The sequence below is a fragment of the Saccopteryx bilineata genome, chromosome 1, assembly GCF_036850765.1.
Source record: "Saccopteryx bilineata isolate mSacBil1 chromosome 1, mSacBil1_pri_phased_curated, whole genome shotgun sequence".
NCBI classification, from domain to species: domain Eukaryota; kingdom Metazoa; phylum Chordata; class Mammalia; order Chiroptera; family Emballonuridae; genus Saccopteryx; species Saccopteryx bilineata.
Genome location: NC_089490.1, coordinates 85,719,939 through 85,735,102, shown reverse-complemented (window position 1 = coordinate 85,735,102; position 15,164 = coordinate 85,719,939). Strand labels below are relative to the sequence as shown.

Sequence of the window (15,164 nt, the reverse complement as noted above, 5' to 3'; positions counted from 1 at the left end):
TTAAAACTACAGGTTTGGTGTAAGGACCCAATGTATGAAACTTAGACCTCTGAGGAAAGGATGCTGCGTGGCTGCTGCTGGATCCATGACCATCCAGCCACGCAGTTAGCAGTTGTAACTACTAGCAGCTGTAACATCATAAGTTAACATGATCTGTATGTACTTCTGACCATCTCTCTAAAGGATGTGGGCAAACAGAATACTTGAAGTTCTCACCACTGATGGGGAAGGGAGATTTTACCATTTTTTTCAAGGCCACTGTTGAGTGGGGCTATAGTCCTAATGCCATTTACTTCTGGTTGGTGCCAGCATTGCTTGCAGAACCCTCATCTGACCCTAAGAACTTCACTAGGTGGAGACTGCAAAACTAGAGGGAGAATATAGACTTGCTCCTTCCTACTGTTTCCTGTTTGCTCCTTGCTTTCTTCCTGTTTCTGTGTTGTCTTAGAATGTTTCTTTACCCTGGTAATGGCAGAGCCTTCCCACAGCAGCAGCTGAATTTCATTTCATTTGCAGGTTTTTCCACACTTACAGAACCAGCCTCTTCTCTAGCCCTCCCCAAACACCAGCAGAAGCATCAGAAATGATTATATGGAATGGTGGGTTTGGGGTTGAGAGATAATATTGTTGTCAATTATTGGCAAAGGAACTCACTCATAATTCTGTTTTCTAGTATATAAAGGAGCAAATTTGAAGAAGGAAAAAAAGTGGAGATAATAGAAAATAGTAGTTTTCAATCTTGGCTTCACAGTAGACCTACCTGGGGAACTTTAAAACTATCCAGATGCTTAGTTTCTTTTCTTTTTAAAAATTTTTATTTATCGATTTTAGAGAGGGAAAGGGGCCCTGGCCGGTTGGCTCAGTGGTAGAACGTCGGCCTGGCGTGCAGGAGTCCTGGGTTCAATTCCTGGCCAGGGCACATAGGAGAAGCACCCATCTGCTTCTCTACCCCTCCCCTTCTCCTTCCTCTCTGTCTCTCTCTTCCCCTCCCGCAGCCAAGGCTCCATTGGAACAAAGGTGGCCCAGGTGCTGGGGACGGCTCTATGGCCTCTGCCTCAGGTGCTAGACTGGCTCTGGTGGCAACAGAGCGACGCCCCGGATGGGCAGAGCATCGCCCCCTGGTGGGCGTGCTGGGTGGATCCCGGTTGGACGCATGTGGGAGTCTGTCTGACTGCCTCCCCGTTTCCAACTTCAGAAAAATACAAAAAAAAAAAGAGAGAGAGGGAAAGGGGGAGGGAGAGAGAGAAACATCAGTTTGTTGTTCCACTTATTTATGCATTCCTTGGTTAATTCTTGTATGTGTCCTGACCAGGGATTGAACCCATAACCTTGGTGTGTCAGGTGACACTAACCAACTGAGCTACCTGGCAACGGCTCTAGCTACTTAGTTTTTTCTCTAGAGATCCTGATTTAAATTGGTCTTGGGTATCAGTAAATTTATTATTATTATTATTATTTTTTGTATTTTTCTGAAGCTGGAAATGGGGAGAGACAGACTCCCGCATGCGCCCGACTGGGATCCACCCGGCACGCCCACAAGGGGGCGATGCTCTGCCCCTCCGGGGTGTCGCTTCTGTTGCGACCAGAGCCACTCTAGCGCCTGGGGCAGAGGCCAAGGAGCCATCCCCAGCGCCCGGGCCATCTTTGCTCCAATGGAGCCTTGGCTGCGGGAGGGGAAGAGAGAGACAGAGAGGAAGGGGGGGGGGTGGAGAAGCAAATGGGCGCTTCTCCTGTGTGCCCTGGCCGGGAATCGAACCCGGGTCCCCCGCACACCAGGCCGACGCTCTACTGCTGAGCCAACCGGCCAGGGCTGGGTATCAGTAAATTTTTTAAAGCTTCCTAGGTGTTTCTAATGTGCAAATTAGTTGTGAATTACTGATGTAAAACAATGAAGAAGCCTGACCAGGCGGTGGCTCAGTGGATAGAGCGTCAGACTGGAATGCAGAAGACCCAGGTTTGAGACCCCGAGGTCGCCAGCTTGAGCGTGGGCTCATCTGGTTTGAGCAAAAATTCACCAGCTTGGCCCCAAGATCACTGACTCAAGCAAGGGGTTACTCGTTCTGCTGAAGGCCTATGGTCAAGGCACATATGAGAAAGCAATCAATGAACAACTAAGGTGTCACAATGTGCAACGAAAAACTAATGATTGATGCTTCTCATTTCTCCGTTCCTGTCTGTCTGTCCCTGTCTATCCCTCTCTCTGACTCTCTCTCTGTCTCTGTAAAGAAATAAAATAAAATAAATAAAAATAATTAAAAAAAATGAAGAAGCTAGAAATTCTTTGGTTTGGATATGCACACATGGTTTAATGGGGGAGACAGAAAAGACTAATACCAATTAGCACTTTGAGTAGAAGGGCTATAAAAGGTGATCTCTGGGTTGTCTTCTGATTAGTAATGCTGTTGTGTCTACTCAGTCCTTATCCAGCTCACAACTCAGCTGAAATCAGAGCAGACCATTCAATGCCTGCTGGATGAGTGCCACAAAGAGGTCAGTAAATAGTTGTGAGTCTTGAGTACCCCTTTGTATCCTCAGATATCAGAGCTGGGCTAGACCTTTTTTGGATAGATGGGGAGATTAAAATTCAGAGAGGAAAAGAGTCTCTGAGTCAGTGACTGAGGTCACTGAGTCAGTGGCAGAGCCAGAGCTAGGGCCTGGGTCTTCTGATTCTGCTCTAGTACTTTTTGAAGCTTTCTACCTTCCCCTTTAAATCTCCCAAATGCTACCACCATGTGTTGAAGTCCCATCTTTCCGGCATAATCATCCCATGGCCATTCTCTCTGTCCTTCTAAATACAATACAGATTTTCTAGAGGAATTTATCAAGGAAGTATATTCACCATGTCTCGGCTTAGTATTTTTTTTTTTTTGTATTTTTCTGAAGTTGGAAACGGGGAGGCAGTCAGACAGACTCCCTCATGTGCCTGACCGGGATCCACCCAGCACACCCACCAGGGGTGATGCTCTGCCCATCTGGGGCATCGCTCTGTTGCAACCAGAGCCATTCTAGCGCCTGAGGCAAAGGCCACAGAGCCATCCTCAGCGCCCAGGCCAACTTTGCTCCAATGGAGCCTTGGCTGTGGGAGGGGAAGAGAGAGACAGAGAGGAAGGAGAGGGGGAGGGGTGGAGAAGCAGATGGGTGCTTCTCCTGTGTGCCCTGACCCCAAATCGAACCCGGGACTCCTGCATGCCAGGCCGACGCTCTGCCACTGAGCCAACTGGCCAGGGCTCAGCTTAGTATTTTTATTTGGTAAGAATTGCATACAGCAGGGGTCAGGAACCTATGGCTCGTGAGCCAGATGTGGCTTTTTTGATGGCTGCACCTGGCTCGCAGACAAATCTTTAATAAAAAATATAATGTTAAAAATATAAAACATTCTCATGTATTACAATCGATTCATTTCCTACCACTCATGTTCATGGTTGCGGTGGCTGGAGCCAATCACAGTTGTCCTCTGGGACAACACTAGATTTTTATTGGATAATGCAAAACATACGTGGGTCGTTATATGGCTCTCACGGAATTACATTTTAAAATATGTGGTGTTCATAGCTCTCTCAGCCAAAAAGGTTCCCGACTCCTGGTATACAATATTATCTACTGAAGGTATTTGATTTTATCAGCATCTATAGTAAGCACTGAGTGGGTATATTTAACCTGCTTTCCCCATTATAGACAAAGATATCAATTAAACAAGCAGCTTTTACATTGTTTAAGATTTTGGAATTATCAGAATTAATTAATTAATTAATTTATTTATTTATTTTTCTGAAGCTGGAAACGGGGAGAGACAGTCAGACAGACTCCCGCATGCGCCCGACCGGGATCCACCCGGCACGCCCACCAGGGGGCGATGCTCTGCCCACCAGGGGGCAATACTCTGCCCCTCCGGGGCGTCACTCTGCTGCGACCAGAGCCACTCTAGCGCCTGGGGCAGAGGCCAAGGAGCCATACCCAGCGCCCGGGCCATCTTTGCTCCAATGGAGCCTTGGCTGCGGGAGGGGAAGAGAGAGACAGAGAGGAAGGAGGGGGTGGGAGGTGGAGAAGCAAATGGGTGCTTCTCCTGTGTGCCCTGGCCGGGAATCGAACCCAGGTCCCCCCGCACGCCAGGCCGACGCTCTACCGCTGAGCCAGCCGGCCAGGGCCAGAATCATTTTTTATTTATTGCAAAGGAAGACTAATGTTAATCTTAACACCATCAAGAGCAATGTTTAATTATAAATTATATTAAATTATATCATAATTACTCTGCATGTGATTAATATATCAACTTGGGTTTATAATTATATATATCAAAATTTATTATGATGATGCCACTTAACACTGTGAGCACCTTCTATATGCTAAGCACTGTTTTAAGTGCTTTACATACACAATCTCATTCAGTTCTCCCAACAGTCCTCTGAAGTTGGTACTATTATCATTTCCTACAAGTGGAGTTAAGTGTCTTACTTAAGGTGGCACAGTCAATAGAAAAAGTGAAATATATAATATTGACTCTCCCTGTGAAATACCAAGCATATAGAGTGTTCCATGATCATAGCTATAGTAATATTTATACTACTACTTCTTTTTTTGGCATTGAGCCCGAATTCTTCTTTATGATGTTGCCAACTTTAATTTCCCAGTTTCTAGCCCTATAGAAGATATAATATGCTGATTTTTAAATCAGTTTAGGTACTGAGGTTTCTGAGAGGATTCAGAAAGGACTCAGTCCCTTTCCCCTGGAGCTTCCCAGTCCAATAGGTGAGATGGACACTTAGTTAAAGAGGCTGATTACTGATCATGGTGAGAGACATGCACATACGGACTTTGGTGTGAATAGGGCAAGATAAATTTTGGTGAGAGAGTTGTTCTAACCCTCATTTATAGAGTGGAGTATGTTCGCTTTCCGTAGCTCTGTAATATGCCAACCATGCGAGACAGCCTGGCCACCCTCACCCTTCTCGGCAAATTGGTGGATGCCATCCCTGTTCTGGCAGACAAGCTTGTAATGGAGCACGGTGAGTGACCTCTGAGGAAGAGCTGCCACTCCTTTTCACTTTCTTTGATCGCATTTTCATCTGGGTGGTCCATTCACTGTATACATTCATCATTTTCCTTCTCTAGGCTGTGGTTTCCCGATCTGCAAAATGTGCTGTATGTTGATCAATTTGAAAAATGCTTCTTGACTTGGTTTTGGGCTATTTCTCTGGTCTTGGGATATTTTTTTACAGAGACAGAGAGAGAGTCAGAGAGAGGGATAGATAGGGACAGACAGGAACGGAGAGAGATGAGAAGCATCAATTATCAGTTTTTTGTTGTGACACCTTAGTTGTTCATTGATTGCTTTCTCATATGTGCCTTGACCGTGGGCCTTCAGCAGACTGAGTAACCCCTTGCTCAAGCCAGCGACCTTGGGTCCAGGCTGGTGAGCTTTGCTCCAACCAGATGAGCCCTGCTCAAGCTGGCGACCTCGGGGTCTCGAACCTGGGTCCTCCGCATCCCAGTTCGACACGCTATCCACTGCGCCACCGCCAGGCTAGTCACTACTTTTTAAAACAAATTAAGTACCTAGTATGAATCTTTCTTTTGGGTGGAATGAGGAATTAATTCTGAAATATAGATGCATTCTTTTCTATCAGGAAAATGCAAATAAATATCTCACAGAAGATTTACCTAAGGGTAAATTGCTTACCTTCTCTAAACCTTAGTTTTCCCATTTCAGTAAGTGTAAAAATAATTTATTATGGAGAATTATTGGGGATTACCATTACTACCATTGAGGGCAATATGTGTAGTTTCATATGCCAGTTGACATTGTGCTTTTCCCCTGGCCCCTTGGTTATTTTCTGGACAGGTGACCTGATGGAACATCTGTTGAGAGGTTTAGTATACCCCAATGAGGGGGTGCAAGCTTCTGTTTGTTACCTGTATGGAAAGCTGTTCTCCTCACCAGTGGCAGCTGAGATGCTTTCAGGCCATTTTCGGGAGAAGCTGTGCCCTCTCTTCCTTTCCACGCTGGATGTTGCCCAGACAAAGGAGCTACAGATAAACTGCTTGGGTAAAACGAGAGACTGCAGAGAAAGTTTGAGGTTTTGTTTGAGGACTTGAGAAATTGGCTCCCTAGTGGCTGCTTTGCAAAGCCATGGGTTTGAGAGATAAGATGCACAGCTGTGAAAGATGCTTAGGGTTGGTGTGGCATCTTAAGAATGTTGCTCTTGGAAGGAGAATAGGAAAAAAGTGGGACAGCAGTTTTTTTCTGCCTCCAATCTTTTACTACCTATCCTGGTGCATCCTGGTCTTATACTTGTTCCCAAGTTAATCTTCACACAATACAGTTTATATCCTGTTGTTTTCCTATTTGGAAAATTATCTATGGTTCCCTTTAGCCTCCAGGATGATGTCCAGGCTTTTTTTTTTTTTTTTTTGCCTGTTATTTGAGGCTCTTTAGAGCAGGAGCTATAGGGAAAAGCGTAGTCTGTGGGTAACAACAATTTCTTCCCACATTTTGGGCCAAGAACTCTGTTATGAACAGTCTAGCCATATGGTGACCATTCACCCTGGGCCAAGCTCTGTGCTGGGCTCTGGCATCATAAAAATTATCAAATCTAGGTTCTATTCTGAGGGAGCTCATAGTCCAGATGTGGACAATTAGAGTCCAGTGTGGTAAGTGCTGTTATGGAGGTTGCACAGAAAAGTGTGTGATTCTATTTAAAATAGCACTATAATTCTTATATATAGAAGACCCTAAAACTGTACCCCAAAACTGTTAAACTAATAAATGAGTTCAGTAAAGTTGCAGGATACAAAATCAGTTGTGTTTCCATACATTAACAACAAACTATCTGAAAAAGAAATTAAGAAAACAATCCTATTTACAGTAGTACTAAAAATAATAAAATACTTAGGAATATCTTCAGAAACATAAAGAAGTCCCTAGGGAATATCTGAGGAGCTACTTTAGGTGTACTCTGGAGCCTGTGCTCTTCTTGCCTGACTTCCTAACCCCTTTGTTTTCTAGGTTTGCTGAGGCAGCTGCTGAAGTATGATCTCTTTGTGTCCGTGATCATGAACAACTCAGCACTGGTGGAAAGTCCTAACAGTGTTGAGGGGCCACCAGGAGAGACCTCACTGCCTTTGGTGCTCAAAAAGGTCTTTGTCTTGTTATTCCCTTCAATAACAAGGGAACTCAGATGCCTCCTAGGTCTTGTCCTCATCTACCATTCCTTCTGTCTAGAATTTACAAAGTGTTTTCTTACTAGCCAAATAACATGCTGTTAGAAGACACAGAGTGTGTTTTTCTTTTTCAATTGTGCATCCTTGTATTGCATCTTCCCCCTTCACATCTGGGCTGCATGGGAATGAAGAACACCTGCCACAACTGAAACAAAGCTACCTCAGTTATTTTAGGGACAAAACTCAAGCTTCTCTGTATGGTACCTAGAATCCTCTTCCTCTGGACCCTGTTTATCCCTTTAGCTGTACTTATCTGTTTCTTCTACTCTACAACCCGGTGCTCCAGCCACATGCAGCTTCTCCCTGGTCCTGCATATGCTAAGACATCCTGTCTAGCTAGCTGTGCAGATGCTCTTCCCTTTTGCCTCTAAAGCCTTTCCCCTTTCTTTGTTGATTTTTTAAAATTTATTTTTTTATTTAGTGAAAGGAGGGAAGGCAGAGACAGACTCCGGCATGCACCCCGAAAGGGATCCACCTGGCAAGCCCAGTAGGGGGTTATGCTCTGTTGCAACCAGAGCCATTTTTTAGTGCCTGAGATGTAGACCATGGAGCCATCCTCAGCTCCCAGGGCCAACTCACTCTTATTGAGCCATGGCTGCAGGAGGGGGGTAGAAGAGAGAGTGAGAGAGAGAGAAGCGAGAGGAGGAGGGGTGAAGAAGCAGATGGGTGCCTCTCCTGTGTGCCCTGACTGGGAATCAAACCCGGGACCTTCCACATGCTGGGCCGATGATCTACCACTGAACCAACTGGCCAGGGCCATCATGATATATAAATAAATGAATTTCTTGCCCATTCACCATCTAATGGGTAAAGCAGATAGTAGACAAATAAATGAACAAGCAAAGTAATTGTAGATTGTGGTGAGTGCTATAAAGGAAATAAAGAGAGGTGAGATAGTAGCAGAGGATCCCATCTACAGGTTGGGTGGTCAGGCAGGGCCTCAGAAGGGTTGACATTTGAGCTGGCTCTTGAAGAATTAAAGTAAGCCAGTGATCAAGTATACCTGCCCTGGCAGGATAGCTTGATTGGTTAGAGCATTGGCCTGAAGCACAGAAGTATACCTTCATGAAGCTGAAAATAAATAAAGCTATGGATATGAAGAGTGGGAAGAAAAGCATTTTAGGTAGAGGTAAAAAACAGAAAGAGAAATGCTTGATGTGTTCCAGAAATGGAGGGCCAGTGGGATGGGATGGATGGGAGGTGAAGTGAGGTGGCCCAAGCTGAGGCTAACGATCAAGCAGGGAAAGTCATGCAAGTTCTGATAGGTCATGATAAATAACTACGACTTTTTTAAAGATAGATTTTTATAATTAATTTTGTTTATGATGGAAATACAGGGTTGGAGTATTTCTTAATATGTCTTATAAGGAATATACAATTTAAACCAAAAATCACTGATTTGCTTAATGGTTAAATACCATTTTTGTAAGACACATTCCCCCCCTCCCCCCACATTTTAACATCTTTGAAGTAAGGAGATATTTTATCATCAATGGTGTGCCATAGTTTAATTATAGCTCTTTTTCTTAGTAGTACCAAAATGGCGCTGGGCAGCCAGGTGCATGCTTGCCCTCAGAGCAGGGCAGTTGATTGTGGATTGCATTCCTGTTTGGGAGGGCTATTGCTATGCTAATGTTGGAGGAGAAGTTTTTGGTGCCAAAGAAGTTTTAAAAGGAGAAAGAAAGGAAGGAAGGAAGCCATTTTTTGCAGAGTGAGGATGGAGGAGAGAAGCCAAGATGGCAGGGTGTTGAAGGAGAAGCCAGTTAGAGCAGAGAGAAGGGAGAAGGTGTGCAGATAGGAAACCAGAGGTGACTAAGACTGGGGGGGCCTTTGATTCTAGGAAAATCCGGAGAAGATTCTTCTGGTTGTGGAACTGGAGAATGTATCAGGGTTTTCAAGCCATGTATGCTTGCTTGTTGGCCAGTACGAGAGTATAATAAAGGAATGGCCTACCAGTTTTTGGCTCCACTGTTTCTTTACCGTTTGCCCAAATTCAATGAGAACCTGCAAGTGAATGGCCATGATGGCGGTGGACCTTGGCCTTACAGTCCAGCATAAATTATATTGTTTGTACAAATCGTTTCGTCCCAGTGAGCCACCTTTACCAGTTCTTAGAATGATGGGAACCCTCCTGAAATCCAACTTCCCAAACCCAGTCAGTGGTTACCCTTGCAGGCAGGCCTTTGCAAGAGTAGCAATCTTGCCTGACCAGGTGGTGGCGCAGTGGATAGAGCGTCGGACTGGGATGCGGAAGGACCCAGGTTCGAGACCCCAAGGTCGCCAGCCACTATGTTAACTCTTTTTTTTTCTTTTTTATTGAATTTATTGGGGTGACATTGGTTAATAAGATTATATAGGTTTTAGGCATACAATTCTATAATACATCATCTGTATGTTGTATTATGTGTTCATCACCCCAAGTCAAGTCTCCTTCCATCACCATTTATCCTCCTTATACCCTCTTCTACCTGTCCCCATCCTAGACATTCTGTAAAGTGAAGCTCATGTTAGAAGTTTCCCTTGTTATGTCCCAGGCTTGTTGCAAACATCAAAACCAAATGAGGGTTGTAAAAATACTTTTGTCAATGAAGGCCTGAGCCCTTATTGGTGATAGTTTTAGTGTTCTTTGCCATTGTGTTCTTTTGTTCTATTTCTCACCTGCTGCTGTTCATAGAAATTCCTTTCCATAATCCATAACTGTCCTGAGAACCAACCTCATGTTTAGTAACTGGTAGTGCAGGAGGGATTCCGAGACTAGGCTTCTGCCCTGAGGCAGAGTGGCAGGTTTCCTTGGTCCTGTCAGTGGTGCAACTGTGGCACTTTTTGCTTCCTGTTTCTCCAGCTCCTCCTCTCCAGAGATGAGATTCTTCAGGTGGCTAGTGCCCACTGTATAACCGCGGTGCTGGTCCACTCCCCAGCGAAGCATGCCCCCGCCTTCATTCATGCTGACATCCCAGGTAGGGGCCCCTTCTGACCTCCTCTAAGGACCTTAGAGTTCTGACTGGAGACCCTTGAATCACAGCAGTAGCAGAAGTGCTGCTGGGGTTTCGTAATAATGCATACTGGAAGAATGGATTGGTGGCAACTTCAGTTTTACACGACAAACTCTAGGAAGTAGGTCTCATAATGTCTGAATTAATTTCTTGCTACAGATTTCTTTTATGACCTTGAGCATTTTATTACTGACCTTTGTTATTTGTTTGACCATCTAAGAATAAACACCTAGTGTGGGGTGGTGGAAAGACCCATGGACTTGAGAGGCAGAGAAAATTAATGTTTCTCAACGGCTTGTTATGAGCCAGGAAATATTCCCTAAAGTGCCTTGTAAAGGTTGCCACAGTTAGGTCCTCATCTTTCCTATTTTATGGATAAGGACACTGAGGATCAGAGAAGGGAATAACTGCTTTAACTCGACAAGGTTAGTCATTGGCAGAGAAGGGATGTAAAATCAAGCCTCTTTGGTCTTAAAAACTCTTTTCTTTCGCCTGACCTGTGGAGGCGCAGTGGATAAAGCATCGACCTGGAAATGCTGAGGTCGCTGGTTCGAAACCCTGGGCTTGCCTGGTCAAGGCACATATGGGAGTTGATGCTTCCTGCTCCTCCCCCCTTTCCTCTCTCTCCCCCCTCCTTTCTAAAATGAATAATAAAAAACAAACAAACAAAAAAAACCCTCTTTTCTCTGCATCATGCTGTTTGGCCAGCCTGAGAATTAGGGCATCTGAGTTCTAGTTCCACCTCTACCACTAATAATACCTCTCTCTTGGGTCTCAGTTTTTTCATCTACTAAAAAGATGAGGTTAGACCATAACCCCAAGGGCATTTTCAGGTTTATCTGTGAATTAATGATTATGTCTCATTAATAATGAGAGGGTGTGTGAACAGATGAAATAATAGGACCTGAATAAATCCAAGGCCCTAGTGTTAGTTACGGGATCATGATTACTAGCTGTCATTCATCGTTTTCTTTCACTCTCCTCGGCCAGAGTTCCTCTTTGAGCATCTCTCCTCCTCCAGTGAAGTGCTTACCTGGTCCTGCTACAACTGCTTGATACTTCTGGCGGAGGAGTCACTCTTCTTTTCTAAGTGCCACACTGTGTACGGTTGGTAGTGGGATGACACTGCACTCTGGGTTGGATGGACAGCACTTTGAAGCACAGCAGCGATGAGGGGCTAACCTGCATCTTGAAGAGGCATGCTGGTTCTGATCATTTCCATCAGCCCAAACTCATTACCAGATCCATATGCAAGCAGTAATATTCAAACAGTTCTGCTCTTCACTGATCAGCAGAAGTATATGTTTAGCAAGAGAAGGGCACTTCTGTTAGCCACTAAATGAATTACTGTTGCACCTTAAGAAAACTTGTTGCCCTGGCCGGTTGGCTCAGCGGTAGAGCGTCGGCCTAGCGTGCGGAGGACCCGGGTTCGATTCCCGGCCAGGGCACACAGGAGAAGCGCCCATTTGCTTCTCCACCCCTCCGCCGCGCCTTCCTCTCTGTCTCTCTCTTCCCCTCCCGCAGCCAAGGCTCCATTGGAGCAAAGATGGCCCGGGCGCTGGGGATGGCTCTGTGGCCTCTGCCTCAGGCGCTAGAGTGGCTCTGGTCGCAACATGGCGACGCCCAGGATGGGCAGAGCATCACCCCCTGGTGGGCAGAGCGTCGCCCCATGGTGGGCGTGCCGGGTGGATCCCGGTCGGGCGCATGCGGGAGTCTGTCTGACTGTCTCTCCCTGTTTCCAGCTTCAGAAAAATGAAAAAAAAATAAAATAAAAAAAATAATAAAAAAAAAAATAAAGAAAACTTGTTTGTTTTTGTTTTGTGAGTGGCAGGGAGAGAGAGACAAACATCAAGCTGCTCCTATACATGCCCTGACTGGGGAATTGAACTGACAACCTCTGTTCTATGCTCCAGGACAGCATTCCAGCCAATTGAACTATTCAGCCAGGGCTCAATTTTTATTGATTTTTAGAGAGACAGAGATAGGGGAGGGGGAAGGGAAGCATTCATTTGTTGTTCTACTCAGTCATGCATCCATTGGTTGCTTCCCGTGTGTGCCCTGACCTGTGATTGAACCTGCAACCTTGTTTCAGGACAACGCTCTTAACCTATTGAGCTAACTGGCCAGGGCCAAGAACAACTTTAATCAACCTTGGATTCAGTCCTTTCCTGTGCTCCAGATATCTGTCCTAGTTATTAAGTTGCTTGTTTGTTTTTTAAGTGAGAGAGAGAGGTAGAGAGAGAGAAGGAGGAGCGAGGGAGGAAGGGAGAGAGGAAGGAGAGAAACAGGAAGGGAAAGAGATGAGACGCATCAACTGGTAGTTGTGTCACTTTCGTTCATTAATTGCTTCTCATATGTGCCTTGATGGGGGTGGGGGGCGGGCTCATGCCAAGCCAGTGACCTTGGGCTCAAGCTAGTGACCTTGGGCTCCAGCCAGAGACCATGGATTAGGTCTATGATCCCATGCTCATATGGGCTATCCCACGTTCAATCCAGTGACTCCTCGCTCAAGCTGGTGAGCCTATGCTCCAGCTGATGAGATGAGCTCCAGCACTTAAGCCAGTGACCTTGGAGTTTCAAACCCAGGATCTCAGCATCCCAGGTCGATGCTCTCTCCACTGCGCCACCACCAGTCAGGCTGTTTCTTGAAACTGTCCCTTTTCTTCTTTCCTGGTGAATGCAGGAAGCACTTGTCTGGGACCTTTCATATCACATAATGGATTTTTAGACTGGGCACATTCAGTCTTTTTTTTTTTTTTCTGTGTTCCTATTCTTTGTCAGGAACTGGGCTGGGACCTGGTCCTGGTCCTCTAGAAAGGGAGAGAAATATAAACAAGCTGAATAGCTGATTAGGGCTCTGCTAATTTGTAGGAAAGTACAAGAGGTGTGGGAGCTCAGGAAGGCCCACAGCTCTGCCTGAGTGGATCAGGGAAGGCTTCCTGGAGGAGTGAAGGTCCAATGTGATGCTTTGAGGAGGAATAGGAATGTTTAGTGGAGAAGGCACAACTCAGTCAGTAGGTATTCACTAAATATTTTGAGTACCAGGGCCTGTGCCTTGGCTTGTGCTGGGTTTTGGGAAGACAGAGATAAATCCATAAAGGGCCTGCCCTCAAGATCTCAGTCTTTTTTTTTTTTTGTATTTTTCTGAAGTTGGAAACGGGGAGGCAGTCAGACTCCCGCATGTGCCCGACCGGGATCCACCCGGCATGCCCACCAGGGGGCGATGCTCTGCCCATCTGGGGCATTGCTCTGTTGCAACCAGAGCCATTCTAACGCCTGAGGCAGAGGCCATGGAGCCATCCTCAGCGCCCGGGCCAACTTTGCTTCAATGGAGCCTTGGTTGCGGGAGAAGAAGAGAGAGACAGAGAGGAAGGAGAGGGGTGTGGAGAAGCAGATGGGCGCTTCTCCTGTGTGCCCTGGCCGGGAATCGAACCAGGGACTCCTGCACTCCAGGCTGATGCTCTACCACTGAGCCAACCGGCCAGGGCCAAGATCTCAGTCTTGTTCTATCAGTTCAACCTTGTCAGAACCCCTCCATGAGGGACTGCTAGCAAATATGTGCTGTGCAGAGCCTCTCTTGTCTCCTGGGCAGGCAGTGAAGGAACTGCCAAGCACTGATCCCTGCTTCTGCCATGTTATTTTGAGGTAGGGATCGAGTCGGTGGTGAGGAGCCTGCAGGGAAGCCTGAGGATGAACAACACAGAGCTACATAAACAGGGCATGCTGCTCTTTGCTGAGATCCTGATGCGGTGAGCAAAGCGGTGGCTCGTCAGGCCCAAATGAAGAAAGAAAGTGAAGTATTCCTGATGGGTCAGTGATAGTTCACTCACTGCTCCTCATTTACTATTTCTCAGGCAGCCAGAGGAGATCAAACTGTTCACAAGCTCAGCCATGTGCAGAGATGCTGGCCGTGCCCTCCAAGAGGCAGTGAGCAGCCCTGTGCTGGAGGTGGCCACTGAGGCAGTGAAAGCTGCTTCTGCCTTTCTGAGGTGAGCGACGCAGGCAGGGTGAACTTTCCACCTGTGTGTGTACCCAAGGGCCAGGCCAAAGCTAGGGCACGTTCCAGGGGCTACTTGTCAGGGAAAGTGTCTTGAATTTTTTTTCTTTCTGGGACTTTATTATTCTCTCTTTTTGAAACTGCCATTCGGATGTTGGACATCCTGAATTGGTCATCTAATTCTCTTTGTTTTATGACAGTTTTTCATCTTTTTGTCATTATGCACTAGTTTCTAGGACATTTTCTTTTCTTTCAGCCTTTCATTGTTTTATTTCTGCTTTCATATTTTTAAAATTTTCTTAATTTTTATTCATATACTGCATGCTACATACTGCACTGCATAGCTTTCTAGCAGGGGCAGATGAGTGTCATTGTGTTGTTTTCCATCAATCAGGAAAATGTTCCCTTACCTAATGTTCTCCAAACCCTTTGAACATAGTAACAACTCCAGAGACCTGCCACTCTCCATCAAAGGCCACTTCCTGTTGGCAACATTTCGTCAGACATCACAGAATTCTCAGCTGCAGCAGTTCCCAGTAGCTAGTGGTGTCATAGACAGTGAGTTCTCCCGGCTTACTTGCCAACTGTCCAGAAAGAAAAATTTTACTCTACCTTTCAAGGTTTTTCTGGCTGGTCTAATCAAATTGGCATGAGACAGATTAGCAGGAGAAAAACAAAGTTTAGTAATGTGCACACCTCCTATATACATGGGAGAGATCCAGGAAAACTGACTCACTCCTTTGCTTTCATTTGAAAGAGTTCTTTCCAGTTCTTTGCATGTTTTAAATAGCATTTTTATTCTGTATTTATTTCATGGATGTAATTTTTTTTTTTTTTTTTTTTTTGTATTTCTCTGAAGCCGGAAACGGGGAGAGACAGTCAGACAGACTCCCGCATGCGCCCGACTGGGATCCACCCGGCACGCCCACTAGGGGGCGACGCTCTGCCCACCAGGG

The 15,164-nt window shown here is 45.8% G+C and overlaps 1 protein-coding gene across 1 annotated transcript in view; it reads left to right on the top strand.

Annotated features, from left to right (window-relative positions):
- MEI1 (meiotic double-stranded break formation protein 1) overlaps nucleotides 1-15,164 on the top strand; it is a 92,054-nt gene that overhangs the window by 8,490 nt on the left and 68,400 nt on the right. The window contains exons 4-11 of the mRNA XM_066253074.1: nucleotides 2,417-2,490; nucleotides 4,898-5,003; nucleotides 5,840-6,043; nucleotides 7,004-7,134; nucleotides 10,061-10,175; nucleotides 11,202-11,318; nucleotides 13,861-13,960; nucleotides 14,066-14,200. Of these exons, the coding sequence (XP_066109171.1) occupies nucleotides 2,417-2,490; nucleotides 4,898-5,003; nucleotides 5,840-6,043; nucleotides 7,004-7,134; nucleotides 10,061-10,175; nucleotides 11,202-11,318; nucleotides 13,861-13,960; nucleotides 14,066-14,200 (982 nt within the window). The remainder of the gene's footprint in view (nucleotides 1-2,416; nucleotides 2,491-4,897; nucleotides 5,004-5,839; nucleotides 6,044-7,003; nucleotides 7,135-10,060; nucleotides 10,176-11,201; nucleotides 11,319-13,860; nucleotides 13,961-14,065; nucleotides 14,201-15,164) is intronic.